A 23,360-nucleotide genomic window follows, 5' to 3' on the forward strand; every position below is an offset into this window, starting at 1 on the left:
CCTTCAGTTTGTAAAAAATGAAAAACCTCCCAATACCTGTGAAGCATCATAAAGTGAAATGCAACAAAACAAGGTGTTCTTGTAGTTAAAATAGGGAGCTAGCTGATGACTGGCCTTGTTCCACACCTCTCCAACTTAGGGAGCTCCCATTGCTTCCCCACCTGCTCTGTGCTTTTAACTCCAAGAAATGGGCCATGTCTCAGCCTTTCTTTTCTTCTCCAGCCCCGTTACCATCTTGACTGCTTTTCTCTCTCAAAATAGTGGACATTTCTCAAGTCTTTTATGTATACTATCTCCTTTGAGCCTCACGACTTCCCTGAGATGGAGGTGCTGTGATTATCCATTTGTCAGGAGAGAAGAAAGGGGTGCAGAAAAGTAGAATTCAGGTCCTTGGGGCTCCAAAGTCAAAGAGAGATGACACCTTTAGGATCATCTGGGCACATCTTACTTCTCTGACAGACAATGGAACCTGGTGGTGGTGGGAGGAGGCAGGACGCCCTGGGGTGGAGTGGGTTGGGTTTAAAAGTTATCTCTCTTTTGTAACTGGCCAGGGAGGCAGGCCCAGGATGAGGGTGGTGCCAAGGGTAGGGGTTGGTAGACAGAAGCTCCTGGAGAAAGGCCCTGCCAGTTACACAACTGGGGGCATAGCTAAGACCTGACTGCCTGGAACACCCCAGACAACTAGCCTACAGAGAACTGAACAGACCTGGTTCCTGAATTTGGGGGCAGGTTAGTAGCTGGGGCAGGTTGCTCTGTTGGCCAGGGCCAGGACTGAGTGTGCCTGCTCCCTTCCAAGCTGCAGGTTTCTGGTGTTTTCCCAGTCCAGGGAGGCTGGCCCAGGATGAGGGTGGTGCCAAGGATAGGGGTTGGTAGACAGAAGTTCCTGGAGAAAGGCCCTGCCAGTTACACAACTGGGGGCATAGCTAAGACCTGACTGCCTGGAACACCCCAGACAACTAACCTACAGAGAACTGAACAGACCTGGTTCCTGAATTTGGGGGCAGGTTAGTAGCTGGGGCAGGTTGCTCGGTTGGCCAGGGCCAGGATTGAGTGTGCCTGCTCCCTTCCAAGCTGCAGGTTTCTGGTGTTTTCCCAGTCCAGGGAGGCTGGCCGAGGGCAGCTGTTATAGGGACCATGGACATCCAGGATCTCTGGCCCCCAGGGCAGGGGAGGGGGTGCAGAATGATGAGGCAGAAAGAAATTCTTAGTCCAGTGAAAAAAGCAATTTTATTTGACTGCAGCTGCCTTTTGGAATTTGACCTCTATGACTTACTGTCTATGTGACCTTGCTTAAGTGATAAAATTTCTGTGTGTCTCAGCTTATTATCTGTACAATGGGTTGGATGTGATGGATGGCTCCCAAAGTCTTTTTTTACTAAGAATCCTTGCAAAAATTCTCAGAAACTGAAATCTGAAAGGGATCCCAGTGATTGTTGAACTCCAAATATTGAAAAATCAAAGGGATGCTTTTTGGGGGGGGGGGTCATAGATTCAGAAGGGGCCTGAGCGGTTATCTAGTCCAGTTCCCTTATTTCACCATGGAAAAACTGAGACTAATGAGTACTAGAACTATGATTTCATAGGCACAGAGATGCAGATGGGCACTATCTCTTCAGCCTACCGTCTTAGAGAGTTGCCTAGAGCCTTGACAGGATAAATGCTTTGCCTTAGGGTCACAATGCAGTATATCAAAGATAGAATTTGAACGAAGGCCTTCTTAGCTTTGGGACCCCCTTTCCATGGGCTAGCCAGGGAGGTAACTGTGGGCAGCATACCAGAAAAGGCAGACACCACCTTGCCAACAAAGGTTCATATACATTTTTCCCAGTGGTGATGTTTGGCTGGGAGAGTTGAACTATAAGGAAAGCTGAACACTACAGAATGGAAGTTTTCCAATTGTGTTTCTGGAGAAGACTTTTGAAAGTCCCTTGGATAGCAAGGAGGTCAAATTAGTCAATACTTAAGGAAATTAATTCAGGCTATTCAGTGGAAACTGGGCTTTGAAGGAGTATAGAGACACTAAGAAGCAGGAGGTCAGATAAAATGCATTCTGGACATGTGGAAATCATATGTACAAAAACATGGAGTCAGGGGTTGGAATGTCTTTTCCTGGAAGGAAACGGCTAGAAGGGAAGTTTGACATTATCGAGAATGAGTTAAAAAAACATAATATAGCTATTTTCAGTAATAAAACGGTCCAATGCAACTTATAAAGAAAAATGCTATTTCCAGAGAAAGAACTGATGGAGTCTGAATGCAGATTGAAGCATATATTTTTAAAAACTTTCTTTATTTTTCTCATTTCTTTATTTTGTTTTATTTCATAACATGACTAATATGGAAATATATTTTTGCATGTTTGTACATGTATAGCCTATAACAATTTGCTTGCCTTCTCAAGAAAAGGGGAGGGAAAGGAGAGAAAAAGAGAATTTTGAACTCAAAACTCTTAAAAATATATCAAAATTGCTCTTACAGGGGAAAAAGTATACTATTAAATAAAAAGGTAACCATGAGCTAACTGTATCCATGTGCTTTCAGGACTTCTTTTTCTAGCTTTTTAAAAATTGCTTTATTTTTTATATTTTTAACCAGCACCCGATAATGTTTATGATTACTGACCTATAACACAGATTGAAATAGAATAGTTCTAGGCTCACTTAGTTGACATTTTTTTCTTCCTAACCTTTTCTAGTAGAGACACCCCTCTAAACCATCAAAAAATTCATGAATCTCACATGATTATGGTATTAGTATCCATCGACTGAGAAAATCCATGATGACAAAATGCTTCAATTAATTCAATTGTTTTAAATGAATTTATAACTTATTAGTTACAATTATGTCAATATACATGTGAAATACGGTTATGCACATATGCATAAGTTTTTTTTTTTATCAGCTTACAATCTGCATTTGTTTCTTATATTGTCACAGAATGAGTCACTTTGTATTTACGGACATGAGGATTTCCAGACCACTTGTAAGAGTTCTGCCTCTCACTGTCAGTCCATGGCAAGCAAGTGGGAAATTGCCAATCAAATTCAACCCTTTTATTGTGGAAATAGAGGCTAAATAGTTATTCATCCTCTCCTCTGTCATCTTTTTTCTTTCACAAGTGTGAGTTAAAAGTAAGTAGATGATTTCCATAGTTATTTTTTTGAGTCAGTTTTTTCCTGATAGTTTAAAATATTATCTACATTTCCCTTCCCCTGACAGGGGAAACAGAAAACCAATCCTTTTAACAAAGAATGAAAAAGAAGGAAAAAATAGTTTAGTAAAATGGTCTGACATTTTTATATTCAGTATTCCACACCTGTAGTTTCACATGTCTGCAAAGAATAATGGGATAAGGAGGTACCTTCTCACATCTCTTCTTTCAGACCAAGTTTGTTTATTAAAACTTTGAAGCATTTCATTTTGATGTATTATTGTTATTTTCTTTTTACCTTGTCATAGTTATTATATAGATTATTTTCCTGGTTCTTCTTACTTCACTTTGCATCAGTTCAAATGTCTTCCCAGGTTTCTTTGTATTCATCATATTCAGTTTCTTACAGTACAGTAATGTTTTGTTTTATGTTTTTCAATTAACAGGCATTTATTTTTCCCTCCTTCCCATCTCCCCTTCCCATTGGAAAAGAAAAGTAAAACAAAAATAAAAAAATATACACAAACCAAATTTCCCACTGGTTATGACTAAAAATGTATGTCTCATGTTACATGTTCAATTCATCATCTCTTTGTCAGGATGCGAGCAGCAGGCAAAATTATCAGTTTCTTGGAATTGTAGGTGATCAGAGATCTCAGTCTTTCAAAATTATTTTCTTCTACCATGCCATTGTTGTGCAAAGCAGAACTGAAATAGCTCAAAAGAAATGCAGGATGCACAAATTTGGAGAATCTACCCCAAATGTCCACATGGACTATTTGTGCCCAACCTTTGGTAGAGCATTCTGAGCTCACATTGGTCTAATCAGCCACCATCTGTCACATTGAAATTTGATTCTAGCATATGGATGTCATTTTGGTCCCCTTTGAAAATGAAGAACAATGACCAATGAATTCTATAAGTTAGTCTCCTGCTTCTGTTCACTTCATTCTGCATCAATTTATACAAGTCCTCTCTGACTTCTCTGAAATTTTCTCTAATGGCACAGTAGTATTCCATTAAATTCATATGTTTTTTTCATTTTTAATTTGTTCAGTCAGTTCTCAAATTGATGACATCCATTCCTTTTAATTTCAAGTGTTTTGCCACTATAAAAAGAGCCAGAGTAGTGAGATTCTGTCACATTCATTTGAACAACTTGTTCAGCCATTTCTCAGTTAATGGCACTGATATGGATTCCCTTTCTTTGCCACTGCAAAAAGTACTGATAGAAATATTTTGTCATAGGTTGGGAGTTCCTTTTTGACACTGACTGCCTTACAGTTTCAACCAAGAGATACGATCTCTGGGTCAAAGAATATGGTTCCCATCAAAGCAAGTAATTAAATACCACATTAAAGGGTTATTTGCCATGACTTCCCACAGGTATCATGTGGATGTGTATTCTCCTGAGGAAGCCCTTCTTAGATGCTAATATCCACCTGTTTCCAAGACTAGCAAGAACTCACACCTATAACCTGATGGCACAGAGTCAAAATAAGACCTTGCTCCTGAAGAATTCCCAGATACTGTGTACCATGCACATCAGGGGAATGGCTGACCTCATACAAGACAATAATGCTCCTTCTCCTGACTCTAAGAGTAAATCCAAGTACAACAGCTCCTTTCCTGTGTTAGATGGAAGTATTCATCTGGAACAGATGGATATAACTGAAGCCAACTTGAGAAATAGCGAAACTTGTGTTCAGAGGTAATGACATATTCAATAACGATTGCTTAGTGACTATGCATCTCAAGGAGAAATGATTTTAATTAATATGTAGCCCAGAGGGCCTACATAACTGAATGAAAGCCATTTTTTTTGCCTTCTAAAAAGCTAATAATTGTGATAATAATGATAGTACATATAAAGAATTGGAGGGAAGAAAGTCACACCCATTCTCTTTTTCCTACAGGTTACCACCCTTCTAATACACTACATTCAAATCTATTCTACTTCACTCCACTCCAAATTCACTTCAGTCTTATCCAAGCCAAGTCAAGCTAATTCAACAAGCATTTATTACTAAGGTTATATACTATGAAAGGAATTGTGTTAGGTATTAAGGCAAAAACGAAGTGTTCAATTGAGTCTGACTCTTCATGATGCCATTTGGAGTTCTGTTGGCAAAGATGCTAGGATAGTTTTCTACTTTCTTGGCTCATTTTACAAATGAGGAAATGGAGAGAAGTGACTTGTTAAGGGTCACACAGATAGTAAATGTCTGAGACTGGATTTGAACTCAGGTCTTCCTGATCCAAGCTCATGGCTTTATTCACTGTGCCACCTAGCCACCTGTACTAGTATTAAGGATACGAAGGCAAAAATTAAATAAATGCTGCCTTCTAGGAGCTTCCAGTCTACTGGGGGATACAACAATTGCATGGCTAAATATTATATCGTACATATATAACATTATATGTATATTTATTATATGTATATATAATATATGTATATATAAATATATATTTATATATACATGAAAGGAACTATATACATGCATATGTATGTATGTGTGTATATATACATATGTGTATGTGTATACACACACACACACACACACACATATATATATATATATATATATATATATATAAAATTAAAGGAGGAAGGAAAGAATGGTAATAGCTGTAGGGAATGGGCTTCCTGGAGGAGATGAAAAATGACACTGAAAGAAGCTGAGAATCATCCAAGATGGAGGAGAGGAAAGAGACCATTCCAGAGATTTGGTATAGCTCATACAAATCAGGACATGGAAGGCTAAGTCTGAGGAACAGGAATGAAGGTCAGTCTCACTGGAAGATGGTCTGTGGGAAAGCTCAATAAACCATATTGTGAAGGGCTTTAAGCGGCAATTAGAAGTTTAAATTTTTTTCTAGAGATAATCGGGAACCACTGAAGATTCTTAAGAAGGGGAGGGTCATGGCTGGACTGGTGCCTCAGGAAGATTCTTTTGTCACCTGTGGGGAGAACGTTAATATTCTCCTTCGCACGCCCTATGGTGCAGCCAAACTAGGCTAATGCTCAGATACACATATACTCAATACTAGGTACATACTCTCTTCTTTTTATCTTGTTCATGTATGTTTATAAAAATATTCTTTTTCCTCTGAGGGATGCTTCAACAGCATCCCAGAAATTTTTGTATTGTGTTTCTTCATGATCATTTTCTTTCACAGAATTATTAATTGCTTGTGTGACTTGTCCTTTGACCCATTCGTTATTTAGGTTTTCATTGTTAAGTCTCCATTTGCATCTGCCTTTTTTTTTTTTTTTTGGCATTCCCTGAACTAATTATTATTTTTATTACATTATTCTCTAGAGGATTTTTTACATTTGTTTGCAATATTTCTAGATCCAAATGCGTGGGTTTTTCACTAAAACTTCCTTGGGATGGTGGGAAATATGTATATTCTTTAGCGGTTTCATTTAGAAGATGCCATAAGTCTTTTAGTTCTAGTTTCTTCAGAAATTTATTTAATTTAAAGTTTTCTCTTTTGTTTATTTTTCTGCTAGTTTTATCTAAAGCAGAGAGTGGGACATTGAAATCTTCCATTATTATGTTATTATCTAAGTCTTTTTGTAGTTCAGTTAATTTTTCCTTTATGGATTTAGATATGAAGGCGTTTGGAATACATAAGTTTAATGTTTGTACTTGCTTGTTTAGAGTTCCTTTCAACATAATGTAGTTTCCTTGTTTATCCTTTATAAAGTATATTTGAATGTTTGTTTTTGCTCTGCGTGATAGGTTGATTACAACTCTATTACCCCCCCCCCCATTCATCTAATGCATTGTACAATTTTTAACCTCTTATCTGAACTCTGAGCATATCTTTTTTAAATGTGTTTTCTTGTAAGCAAAGCATAGTGGGGTCTTATTTTCTTATTCAATGCCACTAGTTTTCATTGAATTGGATCATTTACTCCATTCATGTTTAAAGTTATGAGAATTGGGGTTTTTTTGTTTGTCTCTAATTACTCTTTTTTTCCAAAATAAAAAAATTTCCCCCCTTTCCTCTCTGTCTCTTTAGTTATTTTAGATAATTCTCTTTTGAGGAACCCCTATTTCCACCAGCTATCTTCTCCTCATTCTCAACTTCTTTTTCTCATTTTCCTCAGTTCTGAAGTTTTGACATTCAAATTTTTTTCTTTCATTTATCTATTATTTCATTTTTCCTCCCTTTTGTCCTCTCAATTAAATAGTCACATAAAATCCTCCTTCTCCTCCCCTTCAACTTACTTTGCTAATAAGTGTAAACTTTCAACAATTTCTTTTTCTAAAAAAAATTTCATTCTTGGGTCAGCTAGGTGATGCAATGGATGAAGCAGTGGCCCTGGCTACCACTTAAATACTGTCTGCTATGTGCCAGGCATTGTGCAAAGTGCTTTATCCTTACTATCTCATTTGATCTTCACTACAATCCTGGAGGTGGATGGTACTATCATTCCCACTTTGTAGAGGGGGAACCCGAGCAAATAGAGGTTAAATGACTTGCACAGGGTCATACAACTAGTAAATGTCCATAACTGGATTTGAATTCAGGTCCTTCTGACTCCAGGTCTGATGCTGGACCATCTAGCTGCAGTGTTCATGAGAAGATAATAGTTATTCTCCACTTTCCATCTGTTTCTCTGACTGGGATAAGCTGATCACTTCGAATTATTTCAACATGCTGTAAACTCAAGACTTAATGGAAACCACCTCACTCAGCCTTGTCTCTCCTTTAATTGGAAGACTGGAAGTTGGAGGATCAAAGTTCCCCCAATGTCTTTCTTTATAGAGGACAGAAACTGCAATCTCAGCCTACTCCATTCTGCATCTGTTACCCTGCTTGGTTTCAGCTCCAGAGAGTAAGATATCCCCTCTCTTTCCTGCCTCCTTTTGTGTATTGTTGTCTCCCATTAGGCTATAAGCTCCCTGAGGGCAGTCTTTTTATTAATTATATCCTCAGCACTTAGAACAGTGACAGTCACTTAATAGTGTTGGTACTTAATAAGTGTTGGATTGGATGGGATTCCCTTTCTTGTTAGCTTTTGACTTTATTGGGGTACATCACATATTCCTCTCTCTCTTCTTCCTCCCTTCCCCCTTTTATGTATCCTCAGATTCTGCATAAATGGATAAAAATGGTGTTTTGAGCTTGTTTTCTTCACAATCATTTCTAGCTGACTTCTGCTTTCACTTGTATGCATTTAAAAAGAAATCTCTTAATGATTTCTCTGTTATTTTGTTGTTATTGTCGTCATCCGTGGTCGCTGTATTTGTTTACCTTTCTTCTATATCTGTTGTTTGAGGTATTTGAAAGTAAATAATTACTTCAGGTCTGACTTTCTCCTTAGGAATGCTTCAAATGCCTCCTTTTATTGAATATCCATATTTTTTCACTAATAGTTTAACTTGGGTTGTATCTTAAGTTCCTTTACTCTTCAGAAAACATTATCTCATTCCCTACTGTGGTTTCTGGTGGGTGAAGAATAATTCTCTTGTGTTGTCTAAAATTCTTTTCCTTTATCTTTGAAAATTTTCCTCCTGGTCACTTTCAGGATTTGTTGTTTGTCAGTGGAACTGTTAAATTTAAGCTCTCTGCATCTTGCTGTTTGCAGTACAGGGTCCCTCCTCTCCCTAGATTTGTGGATTCTTTTGATTAGTGCTTTGTTTTCTACATTCTGAAATTCTGGCAAGTTTCCTTGTATTATGTCTTGCATTGTGGCATTCAAGTTTTTTAACCTGTCATTTTCTTCTGGGAGACGTATAATCTTTAAGTTGTCTCTATGCATCCTGTCTTTGAGATCAATATGTTTTGCTCATAACGTGAGCATGTTTTATTTCAATGTTTTTGCTTTTTTGCTTATCTTCTTCCATATTATTTTCCTTCTGGGTACTGCCTTTCCACATCCTTCCGTAACTCACCAATTCTCTTTGTTCTTCAGTTTTCTTGGAGTGCTGCTTACCTGACCCAGTCTCTGCAAGCTTATGTCTTTTGCTATTCTATAGTACTTTGGAGAGGGGGGAGTAGAGAGAGAGTTGTCCTGTGTTGTAATCCTGTGGGCTGACTAGTGTAACTCTTCTGTTGGAGCATGTTGAGAAGTCAATAAGAAGATATTGAGTGAGCATATTAGAGGCTATTGATTACATTTCTTTGCTACTAGATTATTGAATTGTTACCTATTTGGATTCTTGCTTGACTGTATTGTTGTTGGTTAGTCATTTCAGTCATGTCCTACTCTTTGTGACCCCATTTGGGATTTTCCTGGTAAAGATACTAGAGTGCTTTGCTATTTTCTTCTCCAGCTAATTTTACAAATGAGAAAACTGAGGTAAACAGGGTTAAGTGACTTATCCAGGGTCACACAGAAATATGAATTCTCCTGACTTCAGGCTCAGCCTAGACAAAGAAGTCCATTAAAATTGTTTTACCTTTTCTATATAAATAAGATTGTAGAATTTTTAAGATGTTGAGAGGATAAAAGCCAAAGTTTAGTTCTCCATACTACATTATTCTTATTGACTTAACACAAGACAATTATTCTCAACCCATCCAAAATCACAAGATGAAATGGAATGTTTTCTAAAGAGCAAAAGACCTCAAGATGTGTCCCATGGTGACCTACCCTGTGAAACTGAGCTAAAATACTAATGAAAAAAAGATAGATTTTCAATAAAAAGAGCATTTGAAACATTGGCTGCTATTAATTATTTTATTTTGATTTGTTTTGTTTTTGAAACTGGGTCTCCATTTTTGTCTAGACTGGAAGTATAATGGCCACTCACTGGCCCATAATCAGTCCTGATCAGCATGAAGTTTAAATTGCTCTGTTTTTCAAATTTGGGTCACTTAATGCCTCATTTGTCAGCCTAAAGGTCCTTGGCTCTAAGGGCCTTACCATATTGGTCCTAGACTTAATGCCTTAGTCCTACCACAACAGTTCTCAGAACTCTTGAAGTCAAGCAATCCAATTCATCAGTCTCTTTTTGCTGTTGCCTTGTCTGAAATCATAATTGCTACTCATTTTTTTTCTGTGTGTTCATATGAGGCATAATATAGTTTAGTCCCACTTCTTGATCTTTATGTTTCAAGCGAGTTTCTTAAAAATAACATGTTATTGAATTTCGTTTTCTAATCCATTCTGCTAACTTCTTCCATATTATGGATGAGTTCATACCATTCACATTCAGTATTATGTTTGTTAAGTGGCATATTTCCTTTCATTCTATTCTCTTATACTTTATCTTCCCTATGCTCTTCCTTCTCTATTTATTTCAATTATCTTGCCTTTTTTCTTTTTAGTCTTCTCTTCACTATCCCCTCCTCAAGATTGTTTTGCTTATGACTAATCTCTCACTGAATCTACCCTCCATCTTATTTACCTCTTTCCCTAATTTCTTTTTCTATCTACGTCTCTGTTGAGCTAAATGTATTTTGATATCAAACTCTCTCTGTGTTTGTATGTTATATTCTATGAAAGTGAATTATAAGTGACACCTGCTCTTTCAACTCCTTCCATGTTGGCACATAGCTCTACTTATACAATCCAATTATGTGTCTTAACAAGTTCCATCATCTTTTCTCCCATATTCCCTTACTGGATCCTCTCTCTCTACATTTAAAAATTTTTCTTACTGTAAGACATAACAAACTATGAATGCATCTTCTGTTTTGATTGACCACCTCTCTGACCCCTTGAGATATTAAGATTCTAAAAGAACCCCTTTTAACATCCTTGTTCTCCATTAGAAGTTAAGTGTTTGTCCAGTCTCTACTCTCCAACTTGGTTTACTCTCTCACCCCATATACTCAAATGATCTCCTCTTTGCCCCTATTTCACCAAAGCAATCTCAGCTTTATGCAGCACTATTGGGTAATAGAAAAGAAAAATGGATTTGGAGACAAATTATCTTGGTACAGCTCCAGCTTTTGATGATTATTCCCTATGTGACCTTAGTCCTGTGACTGGTCAGGTCACTTAATCTTTCTGAGCCTCAGTTTTCTCAAGTGTAAAAAAAGGGGGGTCAGATTAGATGTTTTTAAAGGTCCCTTCAAAGTGTAAAACTATGATTTTGTGATTCTATGATTCTTGACAACTTTAAAAACTGTGGTGCACTTTTTGAGTGACCCCCAAGTCCTTCCTCATGGTGATAATATCCATAGTACTGATCTCATTGTGGTTTTGTGAAAATTATCAGAGGAAATGCAGATAAAGTGCTTTTTAAACTTTGCCTTGTGTAAATGCTTGTTATAGTACTACTACTACTACTACTACTACTACTACTACTACTACTACTACTACTACTACTACTACCAGAAATAAATAATAATAACAAATGTACTAACATTTTGAAAATACATGGTCACAGATCCTTTGTCATCTTTTGGACAAACAGATATTTAGAATTGCTTGAAAAGGTCTGCCAAAGAAAAGAAAGTGACATCCTAAGACATACCCAAGTCAACCACAAGCTACTGGTCCGTGACCGTCTCAGGCTGGTTCTGGATGATGATGACTTCTTTGAGCTCTCCCCACTGGCTGGATATGATTTACCCTATGGCACAATCTCAAATGCTGGGTGTATCACTGGTGAGTTGAATAATCTGACTCCCACATAACTATTGAGAAATCTAACCTCTTGGTCTGCCATCTTTCCTGAGCCAGGGTTTAAGTTGCAACCCAATGTGTTCCATTCAAATCCAGGTTGCAGATAGAGAAGCTGCTGTATATCTCTTCAACTCTCTTGGTGGCATTCAGATCACTTAGTTATATACTTGGCTTCTTGAGAAGGATCTATTTTTTTATTGACCAAATTATTGGAGACTTTGACCAGCAGTAGGGAATGAGCTAGGTTAGTCTCATCTAACATACCCACCACAACTAGACCAATCTTCTTAGAAAAGCTGCTCTCTTTCTCCTGATGGCCCACCACGTAGTGCCATACTTCTGTGCTTTCAGTTATCTTATAGAGTAGAGGGAGAAGCTGTTGATTCTCAGTCAAAAATAGTCATCAGAAGGCAGCCAGTCCCAATCTCTGAATCCCATTAGCATAGCATCAGTAGGTATGATCCCACTCCATGGGGATACACCTTTAAGATTCTTCCAAACCAAAGTCCACACCCTGGAACCTCATCCCATTGATTGGGAAACTACATCAATCCTTGGACTGTCCGCCTTGTGACAGGGTCTATTGCTAACCAACTTGGGGAGAGAAGAGGCTATTAAGGGAGTGAAGATGGAGGGTAGAGTTTTAGAGTACAGGAACATTTTTAAATATGTCTCTGAAAAGGGATAGAAGGTAGAGAGAGAATTGGAGACAGAACCAGATGTGCAGCAGGAGCAACAGCCACAAAGAAACATTCATATAACATTCTTCCCAGGTTATGGTGCACTCTTTCCAGGAGACAGACTCTAAGTCATGGAGTGGCTGGAACCTTGGCCATTCCCTAGCCCACTGCTTATCTTATTAAGAGAATCCATCACAGTGTGTCTGAATTAAGGCTCTTTGAAGAAACAGTCCGCTCTCTGATTCTCTTTCTGTTTTATTACCTCATGCGACTGATGGAATGATCCATTGCTAAGAGTTTCTAAACTACTGAAAGTTTGTATATTGGGTAATTTGCATTTTTGACAAGGGCTTACTAGATGAAAAATAAGATAATTTTAACTGTGTCCTGAGTGGATTTTTTTTCTATAGAAAGTTGGGGGCGGTGGGGAGAGGATGTGGATAATTGATTGTACTAAATTAAAATGATGGAGAGAATGCCTTTGCAGCTTGCTCATCAGTAGATTGCCTGGGAACTCAGAGCATTTTGTGAATTTTATTTCTAATCTGTATATTTAGGTTTTCTAACTTTGTAGAGATAGGAAACCATGTAGAATTCGGACCTTTGCCATAGACCCAAATACTTATAAACAAATGTTATTTTCTCCAAGGAGACAGATGACTTTTTAACCAATCTTTTCTTCATATTCCAAGGTGAGAGAGGGGAAAGGGGAATAATGATTTATTGACAAAGTCATAGCCTGAGCAGGTCCCCAGTGGATAGAGATAGGCATGATCATTACTGTCATCTCACCTCCTAACAAGGCGTGGGAGGGCCAAAGGCACTCTTCCTCCAAATTGTTCTCCATAGTGTTATCTGCTAGGCATTGTATTTGTATAGTACATGTATGTGTGTATATATATATATGTGTGTGGGTGCATATGTACATGTCTGTGTTACATGTCTAAATATCTATGCAGTGTGTCTGTGGCTATATAGATGTATATATCCACAGGTATAGAAAACATGCACATGCATACATGTATTAATACATGTACAAGTATATAGGATGTCATGTAATGTTTGAATTGAATGGTATCATGACATCTACATTGTGACATAGTCACATTTTATGTATTATATATCTAATTCTGAGGATATCAAAGGATCCTCAAGATGCAGCCATACGCATTTATTAGCAAAATCATCAAATATATTTGTCCCTTTAGGATACTAAAGGCTGTTTTCAACATATGTAAAAGAGCATGAGATACTAAAGGCTTGGAAAAGATTATGGGTGTTACTAGTACCCCCTCCCCCAAAAAAAGACAATTGAGAAAATCTCAATAACTCCAGACCTACAGACTATTGTGGCTACTTTCCCATCCCTATTAAATCTTTAGAATAATCTCTGCATGTATCCAGGATATCCCTGATGAAAATAAGAAAAGACATTCCAGGCAATCCTCAAAGCTCTTCTACAGAAGACCTCTTCATTACAATTTCACAACTGCCTGGAGGAGGTTTCTAATTTGTTGACCATAAAAAGGCATTAGATCTGGTCAAACAACATGCTGTCTTGAAGGCTCTCCAACTATATGTCTTGCATTCATCTTAAAGGACTTCCGGAGAGATACAACCATAGATAAAAAATTATTTCTCTAAATAGAAATATCAAGTAAAAGATGAAACAGGAAGTCGGAAGGCACTTGCCAATGCTATGAAAAAAGTCCAGTACAAGGTCCAAAAGGAAGAGGGATTTCCTGCAATGAATAGGGTGTATGGTGTGCTCAGGAGGAACAGCATCTCTGTTGTGAGGGCTACTCATCCACCTTTGGTATCTGCCTGCCACTCAACTCTCACTTGTGGCTCCAAGAAGATGTAGCATGTACAGTGGCTACACCCTGGAAAAACCATCATAGCAGACAGGCTAAACTAGGTTGACGGTAATTGAGGAGCCTCAAACTCATCACTGTGTTAGGGGGCTGTCTACCTCAAGCACATGAATACCTCCCCCAGTGGAATGAATGGATGAGAACAGTTTTTTCTAAATGCCATGAAGGTAGCTGAAGCAGGTGCTGTGTAGTACCTAGAAGTTGGTGAGACCCTGAAGATGAAAAGGTCACCCCTGCATCCTGGGCCACTGCCAGTCATCCTGCCTTTAATCTTGCTACTGGACTTTGATGATTCAGGAAGAAAAAGTAAGTGAGACTGATAACTTTGTGCAACTCTCCCTCATTTGAATCCAATTCATATACAAGTCAAGACACTCCATGATGCCATAGGTCCTCTTCAAAAATGAAGGACAAACAACAATTATGGATAATGTATACACAAACTTAGCTGTATATACACACATATATATAGGATGCTTTGGGATCAAGTTTTCAAATATCTGAAAGAGAGCAGGGTGCATGTGTGTGTGTGTGTGTGTGTGTGTGTGTGTATGTGTATGTGTGTAGACACTGACACACAGATAGAGATATTTAACTTTAGCAGTAAATCTCCCCTCTAGCACAAATCTCCTGTCTGCATACTTGTCTAGCACAGGTGGTCTTTCCATCTTTGTTTCCTCTTGTACTTCTGCATCCTAGTGTTGCACGCTATGATGTTAAAGTTCAAACATTGTAGTTTCAAATTCATTAATAGAATTATTTATTATAATAATTATTGACAACTCCTTCCCATTTTTATAGTTTTCATTTTCCTCCTGGTTTCCTATTTAAATGTTCTTAGGATATTCTTAACATTATCTAGTATACTTAAAGTTTACCTGATGGTTAATTGCCCCTGTAATTATTGGCATTGATACAACCAGGTCAGTGTGAATAATTTTGAAATATATTCATCACTCTCTCTTTTTTGGCCAATATTTTGTTTAATATTTTGTTTTAATACTCTTTAATAATATTGATCTGCAGTCCTCTTTCTCTGCTTTATCTCATCATTTTAGCATGCTTGTCTCACAGAAGGAGTTTGAAATGATGCCTTCTTGGGCCATCATCTTTTGTAAGATGACAAATTGGTTTACATTTAAACTAGTATTGTCTTTTTGGTCCACACTTCTCAGTTTGACAAGGAAAGACAGCGTTTGCTGGCTGAGGTTACTTTCTAGCCTCTTTTGGTCTATTTGCTTTTTTATTGTTTTAAATTGGAGAAACTTCCTTAGGAAATGGTGGTTGATAGTCCATGATATTGTCTGTCTTTTGACATCAATAGCTCATTTAAATAGCTGGGAGTTACATGCTGCATCTTCTATTTTGTATCATTTTTTCTAAGTTGGTATTGGTTTTTATCTTTGCTTTAAGAAATGGGTAGTTTGATTATATGCAGAAAGATAATTTAGAAATGATTCCCACAGTGATAGCCAATCAAATCCTGCTGATGAAGATGTGGTCAATATCTTTGTGTGAATGTGTTTTATGCTCACAATACCTTTTTGAACAATAGACTTTTTGAACTTTTTGAACAATAGACTTAAAAAAAGTCTACAAGCCTCTGATAACCAAGTTCTTAACACTAAGGTATATTTTCTAACATTTTTCACTGTCCTTGACTATTTCTTCCTTCATTTGCTTTGAAACCATTGGAGGATCTGAGAGAGGATCTTGGTGAGCTCTACACAGAATTTCTCTGCCCCCCCCATCCTATGCCACAGATATTGACAAGTAAACACATTTAAAATGCTTTGCAGACTTTGAAGTGCTATAGAAATACCAGGTATTATTACTGTCTTTGAGGTGGCCTTTTTGCAACAACTTATTGTGAATGCTGCCATCTGAGATAACTAGATGTCCTATGAAATTACGTTTCCTCTTATTTTTAGCAAGAACCAAGGGCTGCTTTGCCTTTATTTTCTTTGTTTCACAGATTCTCATAACTAAAGAATCCATCATCAAGTGGCAGACTACTGGTGATGATTCTCTCTACATTTTGTCGATGAACAAGCATTCAGGCACTTCTGTGGGCTAGTGTAATATAAATAACCACAGGCAATGAGAATTAAAGATCTTCCCTGCCCCTGATAGAGTTCAGGTGAAGCCCGTTAAGGGAAGCTTGATTAGGGGAGGCTTCTTTTGTAGGAAGGTCCACACCTTTTGTTAATTTGTAATGAGGCACTAGGTGACTGAAAAGTGTATAAATACTCTGAAGTGAGGGTTTGCTTTGGGGACTTCCTTGGAAGAGGGTTTGTTTGTCATATGAGATTCTGGGCAGCCACTAAGGAGCCCCCTCGGCTTTGACAACCCAGCTATTGGTGCTTCTCCCTGTGGTAACTATGTATATTTGTAATGGTCTGACAACTGGATCTGTCTATTGATCTGTGATGTATGTATTGCTTATGGTCAGACAGTTGGAAGTCCTGTCTGTTGGTCTTTATTTCTCTGCTTATATTTTTCTCTGTTGGAATGTGTGATTAAAGAAGATTGTTGACCCCTCAAAAGTTGCTTTCCTTTTAGAAAAGCAGATCTAACAACCTGTGCAGCAGGTTTCCTGTGTATGCTGGGGTGCCTGCTGCTACAGGTAGGTAACGTACAAAGCACTAGGGATTGAAAGAAAGGCAAAAACATACATGGTCTCTGTCCTTCATGAACTCCCAGTTGACTAGGAGAGACAACATGCAAACAACTAGGTACAAACAAGATAAAAACAGTATAAATTGGTGATTGTCTCAGGGACAAAGTCCAGAATCTTTTCTGGATGATTGTGAAAGGCTCCTGGCAGAAGGTGGGACTTTAGCTGAGATTTGAAGGAAGCCAGAAAACAGAGATAAGGAGGAAGAGAGTTAGGGAAATTCATGGAACTGAAGTTAAAAGATGAAACAGGAACAGCAAGGAAGTCAATGTCACCGGGTTGCTCAGTACATGAAGGGGAGTAGGATGTAAGAAGACTAGAAGTACAGAAAGGGCCAGGCATTTAAAGTCAAAATTTTACATTTGGCCTTGGAGTTAATAAGGAGCCATTAGAGTTTATGGACTGAAGATCAATTTGGCAGCTGAGTGGAGAATAAGTAGGAATGGGGAGAGACTTGAGGCAGGGAGAGCCATCATCAGTATTCCAAGAGGGAGGTGATAAGGCTGTACCAGGGTGGGGGCTGTGTCAGAAGAGAGAAGAAGGGTGTGCAAGAATGATTTTATGAAGGTAGAAATCACAGAGAGATTATGGAACTTGGCAACTGAATGGATATGGGGAATGAGAGAGTGAAGAGTTGAGGTTGACACCAAGGTAGTGGGCCTGAGGGACTGGGAGGATGGTGGTGTCTTTGACATAATAGAGAAATTGGGTGCAGGGTGGGGATTTGGGGGGGAAAGGATAAGTTGTTTTGAACATATTGAGTTTAAGATGTCTACTAGGCAGCTAGAGATGCAAGACTGGAGGTCCGTGGAGAGGGTAAGGTAGGATTAGTAAATATGAAAATCACCAACATAGTCAATTAGCATTTATTAAGTGTCTACTGTATTCTAAGCACTATGTAGAGATGATGGCAATGCAGAGATGATGAATCCATGGGTACTGATGAGATTATTAAATGAAATAACATATGGGAAGGAGATGAGGGCCCAGAACAAGAGACTGGAAGGGACAGGACTGACGTTGACGGACTGAGGAGCCGACTTCAGGACAAGGAGGAGAAAAACCAGGAGAGGGCCAGGGTCAAAGGCTGCAGAGAAGCCAAGAAGGACTTAGGAGAACAAACACAAATCGGAAGCATTTGCTGCCCTCAGGGGTTTATATTCTCTTGGAGGAGCCTACACTATAGTTTGGGAAATGACATTACTCACTGAAATAGTTAGACAATGGCACCTTTTAAATTGAACCTGTCTGAGTGTAGGCATTCATTTCTAAGCTAGGGAATTTTCCTTGTTTAAATATCCAAATGTGCATTATAGGAATTGGGAAAATATGCGGAGTTTGGTGCATGTTAATTGCCAATGACGCGACAGTGAAGGGAGGAACCCTATACCCTATCAGCGTGAAGAAACAACTCCGTGCTCAAAATATCGCCATTATGAACTGTTTGCCAACAGTGTATTTGGTGGACAGTGGAGGAGCATTTCTGCCCTTACAGGTATTGTTCAAAATGGTTTCCCAGAGCATTAAATCAATGAGCACTTACTAGGCATCTGTTATATGCCCCCAAAGTGCTGAGGAAACAATGACCAAAAGGAAACAGTTCCCATCTCCAAAGAGCCTACAGTTCGTTGGGGAGATGATATGTACACATATAAGCATCCATGACATAGAAGCAAAATAAATAGGAGGTAATGAGGGGAGAGGTACAAGTAGCTGGGGGGATGAGCAAAGGCATCATGATGATAGACAGATAAATGATAGATAAGATTAAGGTTTATCCTTGTTCTTGAAGAGGACCATGACATCAGGGAGACAATGACATGATTTACAATTAACTTATTTGAGTGAGGGAGGGCTGAGCAAAGTCACCAGACTCACCTTCTCCTCCAGAACTGTCTGGGTCCAATGGCCAGATATTCATCAGGACTACTGGAGATGATCCAGGACACTTTATTAAAGCAAACAAAAACTTCCTTCAACTGCTGTCCATGTCCTTGTGTAGAAATCCAACCGTTAACCATGTTTGACAATTTTTTTTCTCTTTCTTTGCTGAATCAGACTTTAGACCTTTATTTCCTTTGGCCAATCATTTCTTTAATATTTTGCCCCTATAAGCCCTTGAACAAGGCTTAATTTCTAGAAGAGATTACCTAATTTTTCTCAACAGAGCTTACTTATCTACCTTTAAACCCGTTGGTAGATACCTGCCAACTGAACCATAACTAGGGTGAGGTGAGCAGAGATTTCCCCAAAGTGCTGAAATGTAAAGGGTGCCAACAGTATTTGCACTCCTTCAGTAGCAGGAGAACACATTAATCTTAGCGCTATTTTAGCAGAAATAATTGTCTAAAATAGGAACCAGCTGAGAAGTAGAATTACAGAGTAGGGTTGGGTTGTTGGTCTCAGAGTCAAAAAGACCCAGGTTCTTTATCTGTCTCTGACATAAAGTAGCCTTAATCTTGGGCTGAAAAGTCATTTAATCTCTCAATACCCCCAAGATAGTTCTCTAAGACTGGAAGTAACAAATGAGTCACTAATCTGAATTGATGGAAGGAGTTGCTACACTGGAAGTTCCCTGGAAAAAAAGCAACTAGATGACAACTTTCTTCCCCACTGGATCATAGGGCAAGGCTCCCTATCCCCCATTATGGCATGTTCTTGCTTTGCTTTGGGATCTCTGTCCTTTCCTTCCAACAGATTCGTATTTTAAAAGTTAATTTCAGTTTTTCTTTTTGCTGGCTACCATTGTGCTTTGTGCATCTTTCTTGGGTTCCAAAACATTCTGATTCCAGCTCAGCCTCCCCATTCCCAAATGCATACAGAAGCAACTTTCATTTTTGATACTAGACAAAAATAAAATTATTTAACCAGAATGTCTTTAACTCACTTAACTAGACTCTTTTGGAGGACTGTTCATTAAAATAGCTCCCATTTAAAAAATCTTTTTGTTTCGAAAGGGCTGTTCTAAAGAAAATCTCATCTAAAATTCAAGCATCTACCCTGTTCTAAAGGGAGTTAGGAATTGGATTTGTAATTAATTGATATTGAGGACTCCCAAGGGTGGAAACTCCCTCTACCAACTCTGCAAGTTATCACTCGGAGAATAGCTTGGGGCACAGAGAGTCTAAGTGATTTGACCAACCATTTAATCAATATTTTAGAGATTGGAAAGCAGCTCAAGTCTTCCTGGTCCAAGGGCAGCCCACTATTTCCTGGCTCTCATGCTTAAACTTGAACCAGATCCTCCTCTCTAGGAGCTTAGGTTCAGATTTGGGAACAATATCTCTACTGTCCATTTATTATAAAGGTGATCACAAAGATTTACCTGATTGTGTTTTAATACAATGGTCATTTCTTTTAATTTGCTGGTAGTTCATTGATCTCTAGAAGTGGCCATATTTGAAAATTTCTCATATCTCCCTCTAATGAAGATCTTTCTTTGAATCTGTTTGTTTTTTTCTAGTCAGAGATTTTTCCAGATCATTGCCATGGTGGAAGAATTTTCTACAATATAGCTTTCATGTCCTCTCTGAAGATTCCTCAGGTAACTCACCAGTGCAGTGAAGATGTAGCAGGTCTCCTCCCTTCCCACACCTCCATGGTTTAGTTCTCTTTTAGGTGTCTTCTCTCTTAAAACATAAGCTCCTTGTGGGTAGGCATTGTCTTGTTTGTACAGTGCTCTTCACATTGTAGGCAATTAATACTTGTTTTGTCTACCTGCAAAAATCTTTCAAACTTTTGTATATTGCAATATGTGCATTTTCAAGATGGCGCTTCAAAAGTACTGGACAAACTGTTGGCATTATTTAGATTGTATGAAGACTTCCTTTGTCTAGAACACCTTAGAATCCAATGATGTCTCTAACTTGGTTATTGGGTCAGAAATTTGTATGTTAGAGGCTGTTAAGATGGCTCCTTGGAAGAGGAGTTAGTAGCAGTCTTAACAGTTGAAATTCATATTCATATATAAGCCTCCTTCTCCGTAGGTGGCAGTGGTGTGTGGTTCTTGCATTGCGGGAGCTGCCTATTATCCTAGTATAGCAGATGAATCTATAATTGTGAACCACATTGGCTCCATGTTTCTTGCTGGACCTCCTCTGGTAAAAGCTGCTACAGGAGAAGACATTTCTGTTGAAGAACTAGGAGGAGCCACTCTGCATTCTAGGTAGAGACAAAAGATTGATTTCTTAGCCTGATGGCTAAAGCCCTCCACAGATAATGACTCCTACCTAATTCTCCCAGTCTCTGAGAGTATTTCCCTTTCTTTCCCTCATATACATAAGTGGTATAGTGGATAAAATGCTGGGTTTGGAATCAGACAAACCCAAATTCAAATTCTGCCTCAGTCACGACCTATGTGACCTCAGACAAGTCACCTCACCTTCCTGGGCCTCAGTTTCCTCATCTGCAGAAGGAGGAGATTGGAGATGCCCTCCGATGTCCCTTCCCACTCTCAAGTTTTGACCTTACGACCTTCCGCAAGTTCTTTCCTGGCCCCTTTGGCCGTAAACAATCACCAATTTTAAAGACTGCTTTGTACATACTTGGCACTTACTGATCCGTGTACATGCTTCATTCTCCCAGAAGAATATAAGCTCCTTGAAGGCAGGGAGCATTTAATTTTTCCCCTTGTACCCCCAAGTGCCTAGTGAAGTGGCTTGCACATAGTAGGCATGCCACACTGCTGGATGGATAAGCACATAATATTAAGATTTAGAACGAAGTCCTAGAATGTTGAGAGGAAAGAGCCTTGTAGATAATTCATGGGATGTCATGCCCAGCTATCTGTTTGACCTTGGGCAAGTCATTTCACCTTCTTGGGCCTCAGTTTCTTCATGAGTAAAATGTGAGGGTTAGATGGCCCTGGAGGCCCCTTCTAACTCTAGATCAAGGTCCCTGTAGACCACAAATGAATTATAGTCTGAAATAGTTGAATGGGAACTTACATGGTTGAGATCACAGAGCCATGATAATACTGAAGTATAATTTATGGCTTGAATTTTGCCAATAACTTTTTTTGATGTGTTGAAATTTGATTTTTTTTTTTTACCAGTCCTTACCCTTTTTTCCTCTTAGGCTCAGTGGTGGTATTGATTATATTACATCTACAGAGGAAGAAGCCTATGAACGAGTTCGAAATGTTGCAATGACCTTCAATTTTGGACGGTGCTCTAAAGAGTCCATGAAGTATGATGATCCCTTATATAGCCCAGAAGAGCTGAAAACACTGGCCCCACAGAATTATGAATGTAGCCTAGATGTGAAACTGGTAAGTCAAGGAAAGGCTCTACTTTAAAAGTCATAGGGATCAATCCCTTTAATTAGGAAGGGTTCCATTTTAAAAGGGCAAGTGCCTTATGGGTCTAATGAAAAAATATGTCACGCATGTGCCAAATGTTCAGGTTAATGATAATGAAAAAGATAGTGGAAAGAATGCTGAACCTGTGTCAGAATTCCATCTCGGCTTCTTATTATCTTGGTGGCAGCTAGCTCGTGCAAGGGATAGAGTGTTGGGTTTGAAGTCAAGAAGACCTGAGTTCAAATCTGCAATCAGATATTTATTGTGTGACCCTGGGCAAGTCACTTAAAAAAAACTTTGCCTCAGTTTCCTTAATTGTAAAATGGGGAATAATAATAACACCTACCTTTCAGTGTTGTTATGAGGATCAGATAAGAAAATATTTATAAAGCACAGTGCCTGGTGTATATTAGGCATTTAAAAAACATTTTCCTTTCCCCTCTTGAAAATGTTACCTCTCCTCAATTTCTTCACTTGTAAAATGATTCCTAAATTCCCTCCCAGCTCTAAACCTATGAAACATGGAAAATAAAAGAAAACTTTGGTGATGACAATAGCTGGCCAATCAACTAACATTTACTAAATCTACAACTGTGTGGGAGGCACCAACTTACAGCATTAGGCAGCATAGAGTTGTCTTTTTGTGCAAGTACATTTGACATTTTAAGTAAGAAACTTCTTGACATTTTAGCATTTTTGGATTCTGTGTTCTCATCGGTGTGGGAATGTGTTCCACTGATACATACTACATCCAATGGATATATTAATCCTCAGAATATTCAAATAGATCTGAGATCTCTTTATCTTGGGAATTCCCTCCTTGAGTCAAGTTGCAACCAAGTAACACCTGCTGTATGTGACTCCTGATCATGTGCTTTCTCAGTTTTCCACATACCTGGCATGTTTTCATTCCTCAATTTCTCCTTACATTTCAAGGGTGCCAGTGTAACACTCTGGCTGTCCACTGGTCTCCCTTTCTTCTTGCCATGTTACCAGACCTTCTTCTCTTCCTTTCCTATAGTCCTTTAATATTACATTTTATTCCTATTACTTTTTTGGAGATCATCATTGGTCACATGATGC

At 38.5% G+C, this 23,360-nt stretch overlaps 1 protein-coding gene across 4 annotated transcripts in view; it reads left to right on the plus strand.

Annotated features, from left to right (window-relative positions):
- The first annotated feature begins 600 nt into the window (after positions 1-600).
- LOC140530309 (methylcrotonoyl-CoA carboxylase beta chain, mitochondrial-like) overlaps positions 601-23,360 on the plus strand; it is a 46,343-nt gene continuing 23,583 nt past the window's right edge. Inside the window, exons 1-8 of one of the 4 annotated variants that reach the window (XM_072649816.1) lie at positions 757-1,004; positions 2,938-3,131; positions 4,538-4,862; positions 11,536-11,729; positions 18,295-18,473; positions 20,442-20,522; positions 20,965-21,143; positions 22,055-22,247. In XM_072649816.1, coding sequence (XP_072505917.1) covers positions 4,543-4,862; positions 11,536-11,729; positions 18,295-18,473; positions 20,442-20,522; positions 20,965-21,143; positions 22,055-22,247 — 1,146 coding nt within the window. In that variant the 5' untranslated portion in view covers positions 757-1,004; positions 2,938-3,131; positions 4,538-4,542. Of the gene's footprint in view, positions 730-756; positions 1,005-2,937; positions 3,132-4,537; positions 4,863-7,695; positions 8,004-11,535; positions 11,730-18,294; positions 18,474-20,441; positions 20,523-20,964; positions 21,144-22,054; positions 22,248-23,360 lie in introns of those variants that run through there. The other 3 variants (XM_072649817.1, XM_072649815.1, XM_072649819.1) reach the window with 3 other exon arrangements.

The sequence above is a fragment of the Notamacropus eugenii genome, chromosome 2, assembly GCF_028372415.1.
Source record: "Notamacropus eugenii isolate mMacEug1 chromosome 2, mMacEug1.pri_v2, whole genome shotgun sequence".
Classification (NCBI taxonomy): domain Eukaryota; kingdom Metazoa; phylum Chordata; class Mammalia; order Diprotodontia; family Macropodidae; genus Notamacropus; species Notamacropus eugenii.